The sequence below is a fragment of the Panonychus citri genome, unplaced genomic scaffold (genome assembly GCF_014898815.1).
Source record: "Panonychus citri isolate SS breed McGregor unplaced genomic scaffold, ASM1489881v1 Contig00101, whole genome shotgun sequence".
Taxonomy (NCBI): domain Eukaryota; kingdom Metazoa; phylum Arthropoda; class Arachnida; order Trombidiformes; family Tetranychidae; genus Panonychus; species Panonychus citri.
The window spans coordinates 588,042-602,741 of NW_026515506.1; the positions used below are offsets into that span (position 1 = coordinate 588,042).

General features: G+C 30.0%; 1 protein-coding gene and 1 long non-coding RNA gene across 3 annotated transcripts; one reads left to right on the forward strand and one right to left on the reverse strand.

Annotated features, from left to right (window-relative positions):
* Window positions 1-223: 223 nt before the first annotated feature.
* LOC128388658 (uncharacterized) lies at window positions 224-2,859 on the reverse strand. 2 transcript variants are annotated; one of them, XR_008325314.1, is made up of 4 exons: window positions 2,454-2,853; window positions 1,026-2,314; window positions 564-915; window positions 224-378 (listed from the first exon to the last, which is right to left on the reverse strand). It is a non-coding gene; the product is annotated as an uncharacterized LOC128388658 (long non-coding RNA). The 2 variants fall into 2 exon arrangements; XR_008325313.1 differs by having other exon boundaries at window positions 564-2,314; window positions 2,454-2,859.
* Window positions 2,860-7,543: 4,684 nt separating this feature from the next.
* On the forward strand, window positions 7,544-14,576 carry LOC128388645 (band 4.1-like protein 5). Its single transcript, XM_053348074.1, has 3 exons — window positions 7,544-8,431; window positions 8,539-10,015; window positions 12,818-14,576. Exons 2-3 carry the CDS (start codon window positions 9,341-9,343, stop codon window positions 14,522-14,524), a joined length of 2,382 nt encoding a protein of 793 aa, XP_053204049.1. The 5' UTR covers window positions 7,544-8,431; window positions 8,539-9,340; the 3' UTR covers window positions 14,525-14,576.
* The last annotated feature ends 124 nt before the right edge of the window (window positions 14,577-14,700 follow it).

The following is a 14,700-nucleotide window of genomic DNA, read 5'->3' on the forward strand; positions in this document are numbered from 1 at the left end:
TCAAATTAAAATCGCAGTTACTAAATTGTTGGTAAATTGGTTATCCATATACAAACCCATTAATTACAAATCCCATAATTAACAAAAACACAAACACAATTAAATATCCTAAGCAATTATTGTGTTTCTGATGTTACAAAATGATAATCATTTTGTTTCTCGTGATTCTGATCAATATGATGTTAGCCTTTGATCAACACAATTTAATGATAACAATTAACAATTTTCGGGTTAGGTTGTTATGTATAAATGCGTTTATATGATTTAGTCAAAGACAAAATTAACGGCACACCTAAAGTAATCAACGAGTATCTAGATTTACAATCAGTTGGAAGATTTAAGTTTGGTAAACATAATTAACAAATCAAACATGTTAACCTGTTAAATTGATGGAGAGAAATTAACAAAAACAACAATTAAAAACATTAAACGAAACAAATTGTTAAAGATAATCAAAAACCGTATAGACACAATAATCTATATGAACAATTTAATCAACTTTAATTAACTTGATAAGAAAAAAAAGTAAATTAAACTGTTCAATTAGCTGGAAATTAACTAACCTGGTCACATTTAAATTCGTGTTTAATTTATGTGTGAGTCTGTAGATTAGTTGATTGATCATTTTAATTTCATCTTTGGTTAATGGTGTCTAATTATTTGACTTTCTTTCACTAATTGTTTGGTTAATTGTTGCCACTGATAATGTTTGAGTGTGTGTTTGTGTTTGTCTTGATTAGTCTGGTGAAAACAGGACTAAATTAATGAGCTAAGTGACATCTAATTGAGTTAAATTGTCTTCTAAATTGTGATTGTCCAAACCAAATTAACAGTTAGATAATTAATGTCCCAAGAGAAACATTTAAACTACTTTGAAGTTGACAACCATCAAAACTTTAACAATCAGTTGATGATCTAGAAAATCAAGGAAAAAAAATTCAGAAATTAATTAGAAAATAATTAAAACCTCAACTCGTTTAAGGAACAATTAGAAATTAAATGTCAGAAAAAAAAGAAAATTTAACTTTTTCGATCAATTGTTGAGAATGGAAAATTCAATTCCTAGTTAATTGAATACTCGATGAAAACTTTTATGATTGGAAAACTTTTAATTAGATTTGATTGTCGATTAAGATTTCCTCTCATAACAAGACCGTTATTCCAATGAAATTGATAACTTAATGAACTTTATTAACACCAACAATTAAGAAGTGTTGGTTGATGATGATTGATTTGATTCTCTAATGAAACTATTGGTAATCACAGTGAGGGACAAAATGAGTTGATCCTAATTCTTGGCTTAATTAATTAAACATATTCCAATCTAATTTCCATCGAATCATCTAATCGGGGTGCCAAATGATCACCAATGTAAAAGGTAATTGAAGCTTCATAATTAGTGGTATAATCAACGATTATTGATTGTTCGGTCAAGAAAAAGTTTAATTGCCTGATAACGAAAGTTATCACTTCTTATATGATAATATCATGAATGGAAGGGCAAGTGAACTTGTTGATTAAATAGATGTTTTTAAATGAGAGACAAAATTGATGAATCAATTAAATGGAAATAAGTTGAATAAAACTTCACTGGAACTGAAGTCCATTTGAGGTGCGAATTGACTGAATCGATAGACACCAACTACCAAAATTGTTTAGTTTATCAGCTAACGAAGACCAATTGAAGTTAATCAACAATCAAAGATTTTGTTATTTTGATTTGTTTTGTGATTAGTTTAGTGAATGAATCGTAGAAATGACTAGTTGATTGTAACCGGTGATGACCATTTTCTAACAGCAACCAATAAAATGTAACCTAATGTATCACGAAGAGTAATTAATAAATTGCTTGATGTAACACTAATTGTTCCCAAGTAGTTAACATTCACGATATTAATTAGTGAGATGAAAATGTTCACGAAAAACAGTATAGATTTGTATCCCGATTATGTAAGGAACCGGTCGATTCATCCGATACTCGATCATCTGAGGTTAGTTCATTGAGAAATAAGAACCATCCATCCATCAATCAACGACAATCTAATACACTGTACTGTAACTGAGATCAATTTCATTCCAACTCCAAATAATTGAAATTCAATGTTTCCATCAGAAATCGTAATGATTGTACGATTAGAAAATACTAATTGTCTGAAAATCGTCCATAAACATTAACATTGTTGTTTTCTTTTCCAAGGTAAACATATAAGAGCATAAAATGGTCATTCTTGAATTCGTTTACAGGCCAGTTCATCGTATTTACCATATATTTCCAGCATGAGGATCGTTAGAATGTTGAATTTTAAATGATTATCTAAAAAGAGAAAAAGAAAACAATCAATAATAGATAAGCAAAAGGTGTTCAAATATAATTAAGAATCAGGAAAGGTTAGGAAGAAGAGAATAGAATTAAATAAATTGTAAACAATTAAAAGGAATAGAAAAACATTTACCAGCTGCAGTTGATTGTGATGGTGATGATAAGAATGTTGATTGTTGATTGGATCACAAAATTTGATGGTGATTAAGATGTTGATTATTGTAGGATGATGGTTATGATTGTAACGTGTAGGTTTTGTTTTATGTAATCACTTTGACAGGGAAACAAAACTAAATTGTCTCAACTGGAAATTATCATTTTGGGTGAGAATAATTGGGCTAAATTAATCATCTTCAAATTGGAAGATGATCAAGATTACACTAATTAGAATAATAAACAAAAGAAACTAATTAATTGCAAAGATTAATTACAATATCATTTGTTGTTTTTCTCAAACGGTAAAGACAAAAATTCAAATTTTCGTGGGCGTTTCTCTAACCGTTGACATGGAAACAGCGGAAAAACAAATCAACTCACTAATTGTCATCACTTAATTGTCTCTAATTAAATTACAACCAATCATTCATCTAATTAACTGACAACGAAAAATTGTTAACCCTTAACCTGACCTTCACCTTCAATTTAATCGTCATTAGTGTCAACTCTTTTTTCCCTCTTAAATTTTTCTCCTTTGTTTTGATTTTGTCATTTTCTGTTGCGACATTTTTGTTTCCCGGTTAATATATTTGTTGACTTTGATTATTTTCCCAGTTAATTGATTGATTATTGTTTCCATCAGGGGTTAAATTAGGTAACCTCACCATCTTGATTGTAAGTATAAATGATTCTCTTAATTGTTTCATTTTCCCCTCTAATTATAATTTCAAATTTTGATGGACCTTCTTTGTTTCATTCGTATAGGAAAAAAAATAAGTAAGTTACCTAATCTTTTGTTTACCTTTAAGCGTAATTGTTGTTTTTAATTTATTTTTCTTTTCTTCTTCTGTTTATTAGGGAGTAAACCGATATCTGGTAAATTTGGTAATTGTAATTTAATATATTATTAACGGTTAACTTGTACAGTGAATAGTGAACAAAATGATGATTAACTGGACTTGATGGAAATGGTTAACTTGATTGTGTCACCCATTTAATTTTCTTAACCTTCTTTATATGAGTTATCCCTATTGATACTTTACTGTTGGCTGGTTGGTGTTTCTTTATTACCTGGTAAATGATTAATTGTGTTAAATCATTTTCTAAATTAAAACCCTCTTCAAGGTGAATCAAGGCGTAATTATCATCATCATCAAGATTCGGATATTTATTATATTTTCTGGTGACTGTATGTGTGTGTGTGTGTTTGTAATGAGCCAGTAGAAAATTGTATCAATCAAAAAGGTAATAATTTAATTTTCTTTACAAGAAAATTTTGTTAATCCAAATGAATGGTGAGTTAATTTAGTGGTTTCTTTTTTATTCCATCCCTTTAATCCAGTTAATCTTTACGATCTCTTTTTTTTCTCTTAATTTTCTCTAATACAAATCTTTAACCCACTCACTTAATTGTTTTCAATTCTTTTTGTATATTCACTAATTATTATTCTTTGCTTCTTAATTTTACAGTTTTACTAATTATGTTTATCACTTGCACTCTTCATTTGACCCCAATTGATTGGCCGTACTTTAAATTGCTCCAAATTAACTATTCTCTTATTATAATGATGATGCTGATGAACATTTTCTCTTAATTATTTAAACAATTAGATTACGGATTTAACTGCAACCATTAATTTCTGCTCGTAAATTTGTGTGTGTGTGTTATCCCTTTAAATGGACAATCAGTAACCATTTTTAATGTGAACATACAAATTACTAATTAGATGTTTAATTGTTCTGATTATCATGATCACAAGATGAATAATTAAAACTGTAAACAGTAAATATTAATATTCAACATGTTCTCATCATCTATCAACTAATCAAAGAAATAGGGAAAACAATCAGCAGACTAACCATTCCATCAACAATTAACTGATTCTCTCTTCTTAATCAATGCTGTTAATCTTAATCACCAATCAACCACTTTTGATGTCTCAACAAGATACAATTTAATTCAATATTTATTATTATTCCTTGATTACTAATAACGATAATTACTCATTAATAATCAACAAATTCAATTTTATTGTTATTATTATTGGTATATTGTCATTTTTAATGGTAAAAGTTAATTGTTTTACCGATGAAGATGATAAACCAACCCAATAATAGTATTTACTAAATTGTTAGTAAACTTTTCTCATTGTAATTGAACTTACCTGATGAAATTGACAATTTACAGAATGAAATTGATTACCTTTTCAATTATTATCCTTAATTAACAATTTAAAGAAGCGATTAAATTACCTAATCATCAACAGGGAGATATCAAGGTAAATAAGACATTTAAATTAATCCAATCAACTTGAAAAATTAACTTTATCTCAGCTCAATTTATATTAATCTATTTCTAAATTAGCAAGAAACACCAAATGATTTGCAATCAAGTTAATCATTCATCATTTATCTAATTGTGGAATCGTTAATTGTAATAAGAGATTAATTGAAAATGTTTCAATTTTTTTTTTATACTTTAATCGTTATAATATAATTACACTGATTCCATTATATTTAATTTAATTGCATCTAAATTCAGTTGTAAAGACTTGATCATAATACGACTAATTATTATTAGTTAATTTGTTTTTACTCCACCCAATTAACTACGTCTTAAGTTAATCATATAAATGAAATTCTGATTAATTTATTATCGTTTTTTTTTCAAAGTCCATCGTCCGGTAGCCATTTATCATTGAGAATCATTTCAAATTGAGGTAAACAATTAACTTAATCAAGGTTATTAATGATAACAATTACACACTCTTTTCACCAACAGGTAACAACAATGTTCACATCCACACCTAATCCGAATCACAATCACCAGAACGATAATAATAATTGGAGAAGAAGAAAAAAAAATTAAGAATCAAGAAACGAGTTGATTACACTGATCCTTATATCACGAATTAACCTTGCAATTGGAAAACTCTGATTATTATAATTATCCGAATTATTTAACAATTAACTTTGATTATTCTTGGAGAAAAAGTCACAAATTGTTGAGAGATGAAATTGTGATCAGTTGATTGTGAGAAAATATTAAGATGGACCTTGTCCATTTGTTGTTTAATGGGTCGGATTATCAGTCTTATTTTGGTTGTTTATTTAATTTCAACAATTTGATTGTTGATTTAATCTTATAAATAAAACGCTTCACTTAATCGTTTAATAATCAAAGTTAACATTGTGGTTAAAGGTTTTACCCAATTAACATGGTGTTTCCCCTTGATTGCGTTGGTTGTTAGGTGGAAAATTTTACTCAACCAGATCGAAACTGACCCAGAATTTTGGGTGGAAAAAAGTTTCGAACTTGTTAAATAATCGATTCGATTTGAAAGTCTAGTCACAATTTCAATCTTCTTTTTTTTCACCTTGAATGATGAAGATGATGAAACTTCGTTAATCTTAATCTCTTTTTTATTCCACCTCCAACTTTGCAATCTTCTTATTAACGGATTAATCGAGATAATTAGATGATAGAGTTAACAAAGAGAGAGAGAGAGAGAGAAGAGTTTTGTTCTGAATCGGTAGCCTGTGTCCACTATTATGATTAAGATCGAGATGAGGCCGCTTACGCTTTGTTATTTTCTTTTTCTTGTTATCCTTTTGTCAAACATTCGAAGATGATGATGATGATGAAGATGAAAAGAGAATTAAAAAATAACAATAATAAATGATAACAAAAAGATGTAACTCAATTTGTTGATTATGATTTTCGCATTTGCCTCAATCATGATGATGATGTTTGATTGTAATGATAATGATGATACCCAATCAGTTTAATGGTTATTCATTCATTAAGCTTTTCTTCATCTCTCATAATCATTTACAATTGTCCATTGTAATTGTAAATGCATTGACTAGATTGTTGACCTGTTAGGGGTCAGTTAAATTGTAACGTTAACTCCCGTTTGTCCAGTAAATGTCATCAAATTGTTTGGATAAGTTGTGTGACTATTGTTAATGATTGCGATCATGAATGATGATGATGATAATTAAGATGATGATTCTGTAAGTCATGTTTTTTAGATTATCAATATAATCAAGTCGAAGGTCCGAAAAGTGTAGTTGGAACTAAATTTTAACTCGTTCGGTGTTTAATTGTAAACAATGATGACCATGATTCTGATGATGATGAAAACTTTAGAAATAAACTAATGATAATTTCATCATAATTATCTCTTAACATTAAGTTTGACCCAAAGAAAATGTCGGTCAGTCCTCGATGATGACCACGAATCTTTCTCAATAATGATCAATCCAAAGTGACCACAACTTAATGTCCATTCAATTGGTCTAGATATTCATGATTTCATGTTAATTGTTTTTCTGTTGGAAAAATAAAAATCCAAATTATAAAACTTTTCTCTCTTTCAATTCCAATGAAGCCAATAGAAAATAAGAAAATAACTTGAGGTCAAAGGTAAATATCAGAAAATGTGCCCGAGAATAACAATCAGCTAATCAGTTGTGATAAATTTCCATGCGCGTTAATCGCGTTAAAATTGATCTTTGAACAATTTAATGGTCAAGGTTGAATGTCCAAGGTAACAAGTAGATGTTTGGATAACATTAACACGAAGAAAGGTGAAAGGTTAAGGCTAAATAAGTTTGTTTATGATTCGCAATCATTTGGTTCGTTGATAACGAATTAGTGAGTTACCTTGATAGTTTTTTCTGTTATTATTTTATTAGAAAGAAAATTATGAGAAAATGATAATTATAATAAACGAAAGAGAAAAAGGAAATTGTTCTTGTGAAGCGAAAAACGAAAACCAAATGCGAACCATAAAAGCGAATAATAGTAACGAATATAAGAAGAGAGTAAGAGAATAAAATTAAAAAAGAATAATAGTAAAAAGAACAAAAATTGGAAGAGAGAAGAAAAAGTTTACCTGAAATTATGAAGATAAAAGAAGATGACGATTACCTGTTTTCGATTCTAGAAGTTAAACCAGTTTGTTGGTTACGATTCTTTTGCGAGGGTTTGACCTCTCGTTCTCTTTTTCTCTCTCTCTCTCTCTCAGTTTATCTTCTCTTTCTAATGTTCTTTCTACATTTTCAGTGTGTGTTTGTTGTTATTGATCATCAAACAACATCATCATTCTCATCACAGGTAAATAGAATTCACATTCTTTTCTAAAAAGAGAAAAGCAAAATTGTTCTCATCTATTTCGTTCCGTTGAAAGTGTTTTCTTTTCTTTCTCCATCTTTGTTTTTCTCTTTTCTTCATAATCTTAATCTTGTTCTTCTGTTGTGATAATCTTTTTGTTTTTCAATTTCTTCTCATCATTTGGATCATTTATCACAATAAGATCATCGTCACCTTGGAAATCCATCAAATGTTTTAACCATAAGTTCCAGTGATAAACTAAGTGTATTAATCGTCATCTTTTCTCTCTCTCTCTCTCTTCTTCTTCTTCTTCTTCTCCTATGGATTAACCTTATTGACCAAATATCTTCTTCTCATCTAATATTAATCTCTAACTGTTGGTGTTGTTGTTTTTTATCCATCAACTTGTTTACCAGAAAATCTGAAAGAGAGAAGAAAAAAGAAACCAACTGAAAGAAAGGAAAAAGAGAAAGAAAATTATTCTCTTCTCAATAAATTCTATTCGTCATTAAAACTCATCAACATCACCATCTTCTTCTCCTTCTTCATCATCATCATCATCTTTTATCATCTCTCTTTCTACCTTGAGAGTTAATAAAAAAATCTAACAGAGAGAGAGAGAGAGAGAGAGAGAAAAGTGAGTAAGAGAAATAAAAAATAAGGTAGAGAGAGAGAAGAGAGAAAACCAATGAATATGTTCAAGTGTTGTTATTGTTTATTGGGTGCGGGTCTTTGTTGTTCCAATTAGTATTTGTAACCATTTTGATTATGTGATTAACTATGAACCAACTTGTCGAGTATCCTAAGTAATTAAACAGAGAAACAAAAATCAACAGGTAATTAATGTTAAACTTCAACAATCAAAAGGAACCAAACTATCAACTTACCTTTTTGTGTTAATCTTTTTTTTTCTTGTGTTTATCCAAATGTGCTTTTTGAAAAGTAATCAATCCAAATCATCTTTACATTGACATTACCAGAGAGACACAATTAAAACATCACAATAATTATCCTGAATTCTTGATAACATGGTAACCACCATGTAATTTTTGCCTGTTAAATAATAATAATAAGTTAACCCAAAAGGAGAGAGAGAGAGAGAGAGGAACAAAATCAAGTAGAAGGAACAAAAAGAGAAACTTTTTTTTTCTTCTCTTTTCTCTTCCAACCAACAACATTCACCTTGTTTTCTTTCAATCTCTTGACTGGAAAGAGAAACCAATCAATTAATTATTCGAAATTGTTATTTGTTTTAAACCACAAATTCTCCAATTCAACTAATATTTTCTTCCATCAGTGACCAGTGTGCTGACCATTTCTCTTCTTTCCCCAATCCAATGTTTTCCTGTTTCTCTCTCTCTCCCCAAATCACCTGATGATTACGTTATTTTTTCCATCTAGTGTTTACCTTTTTTTTACTTCTTCTTTTACCTTTATCCTTGGAAAACAATCCATTCTCCTTAATCATCTTCTCAGTAATTGTTAATTTTGATTCTATTTTCTTTTACCTTTTTCGTTGAGAGAGAAAAACGAAAACGAAAACAAAATCAAATCCATCAACTCGCATTTACCTGGTGTTCATATTGTGCTTTTATTTACCTGTGAAACTTTTCTGGATTAATCCTTTAAACCACAAGAGATTATAAGATTTATATATATTTTTTATTATTATTATATATAGATTATAATACATTGTAATATATATATTATATATATTGTTTTGATAATCGATAATAACCTGAACAATGCTACGATTTTTATCTAAACGTTTTGGAAGAAGTTTCCGTCGTCGAACCAAATCAAATCTAATTGGAACAGGAGCCACACCTAATGTTGATGAAAACGATCAGCCAACAATTACCGTTAATCCATCAGGTTTTACCGGAAATTTTAGTCAAAAAAATTATATCCATTGTAAGATAATTTTATTGGATGGAACCAATTTAACGGCTTATGTTCACAAAAAGGCCAAAGGAGATGAACTGTTTAATGAAGTTATCGGTCACCTTAGTTTAAAGGCTGAATTTGATTATTTTGGTTTACAATATACTGATACAACTTCCGTTCAACACTGGCTCGATTTAACTAAACTGGTCAAGAAACAGATCACCATTGGACCTCCGTACACCTTTCACATGAGAGTTAAATTTTATTCCTCTGATCCAAATGGATTAAAAGATGAATATGTTCGTTACCTGTTTTTCCTTCAATTAAAACAAGACCTGGTTTCGGGAAAATTGACCTGTGATACACCGACCACGGCTAAACTTGCAGCTCTCTCGTTACAATCAGAATTTGGTGATTATGAATCTGATTGTCATGATATAAGTTTCGTCTCTGAGTTTCGCTTTGTTCCTGAACAAGATGATTCTCTTGAAGAATTGATTCTAGAGGAATGGAAACAACTTAAACCTAAACCGGTAAGAAATCAACATTCACTGAAAACGGACTCATAATGATGATCATAATCATCATTATGAGATGTCAAAGTGAATGATTAACATCATAGTTAAGCATGATTATCATGATAACATCAACCATTTGTCAATCTAATTGTTTATCTGACTCATCTCTCTCTCTCTCTCACACACACACACACACTCCCTCTGTGCTTAATTATCACCATCATCATTATAAACATTGCAATTGTGTTTTTCATTAACTAACTGAAACATTTACCTTCATATTAATCAACAAGATGAACCATATTGCTTTTATCAAAAAACTGTCTCTTTTTTACCTGTTGATAATCAGGTTAACAGACAATTTTACTTTGTCGGGTTTTCAATTGTGATAAATATTGTTTATTGTTTGTTGATTGTTGATTGTGTTTATTACACACACACACAATAACTGACAATACATTTTTGTAGTACGTGTGGTTGCGTGGTGAGTTTACTGGTAATTGAAACAATTCTTATCGTTATTACCATGAACCTTAATATCGTTTCGTTTCCTTCTTTATGAAAGTTAATAAGTTTCTTTCCTTTTCTTTAATTTTCTCTAATTTTGTTTCTCTCTCTTTTTCTTTTGATCAGCACGAGTTTTTTATTAAGTAAATCATAGTGAAAGGCTTACAAACCATTTAATTGGATTGAAACGAGACGAAAGAGGAAAGATGATGATTAAGAACCAGAAAAAAAAGGAAGACGAAGGAGGAGAAATAAAGACCATAGAATTGAAGAGAGTGAGAGGGAGAAATAGTAAGATTGTGAACAGTTTACCTGAGGAAAAAAAAGTTGATTGCTTGTTGAGTTGATGATCAACTCATGATAATATTACCCTCCCCTTAGAATATGATCTTCATCATCAGAGAAAGTTTCAAATATCTTCTCTCCTTTCTCTCTCTCTCATCTTAGTTACTCCTTTTTCTATCCCAAAGATCAGTGATGATAAGAAAGCGGGAGAGAAAATCATGTTTTTTTTGTTTCTCATGTTCGTCATCTTTTCTCCCCTGAAATGAGGATGTTAATCAATGATTATTACCAATGAGAGATGATGTAAGAGAGAGAGAGAGAGAGAGAGAGAGGACAAGCTTATCCATGAATTGTTGAACTATGTAACCAGAATCGCTTTTTCACCTTGATAAAATTCACCGTCAACGCTAAGTAGTAGCTAAGATACACCTTAGAATGACAAACTTTTTGTTATTCTTTTTTTTATTGTTTATTACCTGTTCTTTTATTATTTCCATCTATTCCTCACTCTCCATACACTTTAATGATATTATTATTCATTGAGAAATTCTGGTTGCATTGTTAACAATCAATCTACTACCTCAAGAGTAAAAGTTATTTTCTCATCGCTCCTGATAATTGTCATGTCAAGGTTTCTCTCTCTCTCTTTCTCCCTTTTTCATCTTCCAAACAACTTACCTGTTGAATACACACAAAATCCTCTTTTTCATCTCCATAGTTCTTAATAACTCTCTACATGTTTCGATTCACTTCGGTAACTTTATTTTTCTACCAAAATAAAATTACCTTCTCTTTCCTCCCTCATCATGATCATCACAAATTTCCACCTTCATCAGCCTCTTTACACTAAGTAAACTTGCCCTAAATTCATTGTCTCTGTTTCAATCATCATCATTACCTTTATGATTAAGTCGTTATTTGATTATAATCAACTGACTATTGATATAAAATCTTCATGTTTCATGTCTTACCAACCGATAGCTGATCAGAAATATTGATAAAATATTCAGACTTTGGACTAAGAAGAGGAAGATAAGATTTTCTATCATCATCATCATATTAGATTTTACCTTCTCATGATTACCTGTCCTTCAGCATTCAATTTCTTACCTTAAACTCTGTAATAAACTCAACTTATCTTCCTCTTCAATCCAAGTTAATCCTTTTCCAATCAATTGAATTTCAGAATTGATTATGAATAGTGATTAACATTTGATGCCAATTACATTTCTCTCTTTCTTGATTATCATTATCAACACAGAGAAAGTCAACATTTACCATTAAGCTAATGATTATATCACTTTCCATGATTAAACCTCCCCAATAATTAATATATCTTTTTTTTCCTTAATTATAATCGTTAAATTTTTTATTATTATCAATAATCTCTCTTTGTTAATGATTAAGCTTTTAACTTATCATATTACCTTAAACACAATCAGATTAGTTTTGGTTTTCATTGTCAAGATTGTCATTTATTATCAATGACTTATCATAATTAGTTAATTGTTGATTTCTGTTTGTTTATTGTTATCATCATCTGTTAACCGTCAATTTAAACATAACCTAAATTACTGTTTCAACAATTTGACATATTATTAGTTTTTTTTTCTTCACGGAAAAATTAGAGTAGTAAATTAATCAAAATCAACTTTCACTATTTACAATTTAAATTGTTATGTTTGTATTCATTTATATTCATGTTGTTGCACTTGATTAATTACTATTTGAACTTTTTTTTTGTTACTGTTAATTGTGGTTTACAATCAATACAATTTGAATGACTGACAATTGGTTGATTGTTTGATTGAATCAAACAAATTTTATTAATTCTCTTTTTTTCGTATAAAAATGATATTAGAGTGAGAATAATTTGATTGATAATCATGGAAGAGAAATCATTTATATATAAGAATTGGAATGAATTTTTCCTCTTTTCACTTTTACTTTTACTTTTCGATTTTCTATTTTCTATTTTAACAGTTTAATTTGAATTTTCTTTTCTCTCCTTTTGATTGTTATTAGGTTGGTGGTGGTTCGAGTAATTCGGATAAAGTTTCGACAACTTCGACCACATCAATGAATCCAGCGACAGCCGAAAATGCATTTCTTAACAAAGCAAAATGGCTCGAAATGTATGGGGTCGATATGCACACTGTATTGGGTAAAGACGGCAATGAATATTTTCTTGGCCTAACACCGACCGGGATTTTGGTCTTTGCTGGAACCTCAAAGATTGGATTATTTTTCTGGCCAAAGATAATTAAACTTGACTTTAAGGGAACTAAATTAACTTTGGTGGTTGTTGAAGACGATGAATCAGGACATGAACAAGAACACACCTTTGTCTTCCGTATGCCCACCGTTAAGTCATGTAAACATTTATGGAAATGTTGTATTGAACATCATGCTTTTTTCCGTCTCAAATCAAGTCAAACGGTTACACCAATTAAACAGAAACAAGGATTCATGAGGATGGGAAGTCGTTTCCGTTTCTCAGGTCGAACTGAATTTCAAACAACCCTTCAAGGAGCAATAGTCAAGGAACCCGAACGAAGATTTGAACGGAGACCCTCACAAAGGTATACTAGTCGACGAAGGGTAACAATTTCCTCGAAAACTAATCAACATCAAACACCCGATAAGGAAACAAGTAACTTTACGAGAAGTATAACAGTAAAGCGTAACTCTGGTCATAATGAGGTTAAATCTCAAACCTCTAAATCAATAAATTCATCATCAGTTACTACTTTGAATGGGACATCTACACAATCTACCACGTCTACCAAATCAACGCCTTCAATAGCATCTAAATCGACAACACTAATAACACCACCATCAACAACAACATCGACACCGCAAACAACGAGTTCATCTAGTACCAAATCGACGTCAACTGTCCCTCTTAATGTAACCCATTCGAATGGTAAACAAAAAGTAAAATCAAAAATTGAAAACGAATCAGTTAAAATTGAATCATCCACTGTTACCGATAATGTTAATGGTGGTAAAAGTCAATCTTCAACGTCTCTACTTTCATCTTCGTCTCTATCGTTAACTGTCTCTAGTTCAAATCCGTCATTAAAATCTTCAACAGAGACAAAGAAAAAATTATCACCAAATAAATTATCCAATGAATTAATTGCGAGTGATAGTAAATCACAAACCATTGGAAAAGATCAAAGTGAATTAATTTTGACTTCTATTGATGGTAATGTTTTTGTCGAGAAATCAGTGCCAAACAGTCCTGATAAGATTGCGATCGAAAAGAAAATAAAGAAAGATTCAAAATCGATACGAACGAAATCGACCTCATCAACATCAACATCATCTTCATCTTTATCGTCCTCCTCTTCACCTGCACCACCTCAAAGTTTACCATTAGATTGTGACCCCTGTCAATTAAAATCAATTGATGACAATGGCGAAGTTGATACAGAGGAAACTGTAACTACAAAGAGTAACCAAATTACAACAATTAAATCGAAATCGGTTGTTGATGCTTGTAACAACATCGATGTTGATTGTAAACCTCCAACAATATTAACAGAAACATCATTTGCAACATCAACACCAATTACTAAATCAATCAAGATTCCAAAATCATCTTCATTAAATGCTAATGGAGAAGAAGCAATCGCCCAGATAACCGAGAAAAGGAAAAATTATAATCCACCACGAAGATCAAATACAACAGTCTCGAGTCGAAATACAATTACAACTGAATTGTAAACAAAATAAAAGTTTAATAAATGGTTCACACATTAATGAAAAGTAAATGGAATTTTTAATTCATACTAAAAGTTTTTTCGAAAGTTTTGTACTAAGTGTAAATAAGTCGACAAAAATATGAATGTTGAATGAATTCTAGATTTTGATAAACATCAATAATCTTTATCAAAAAATAT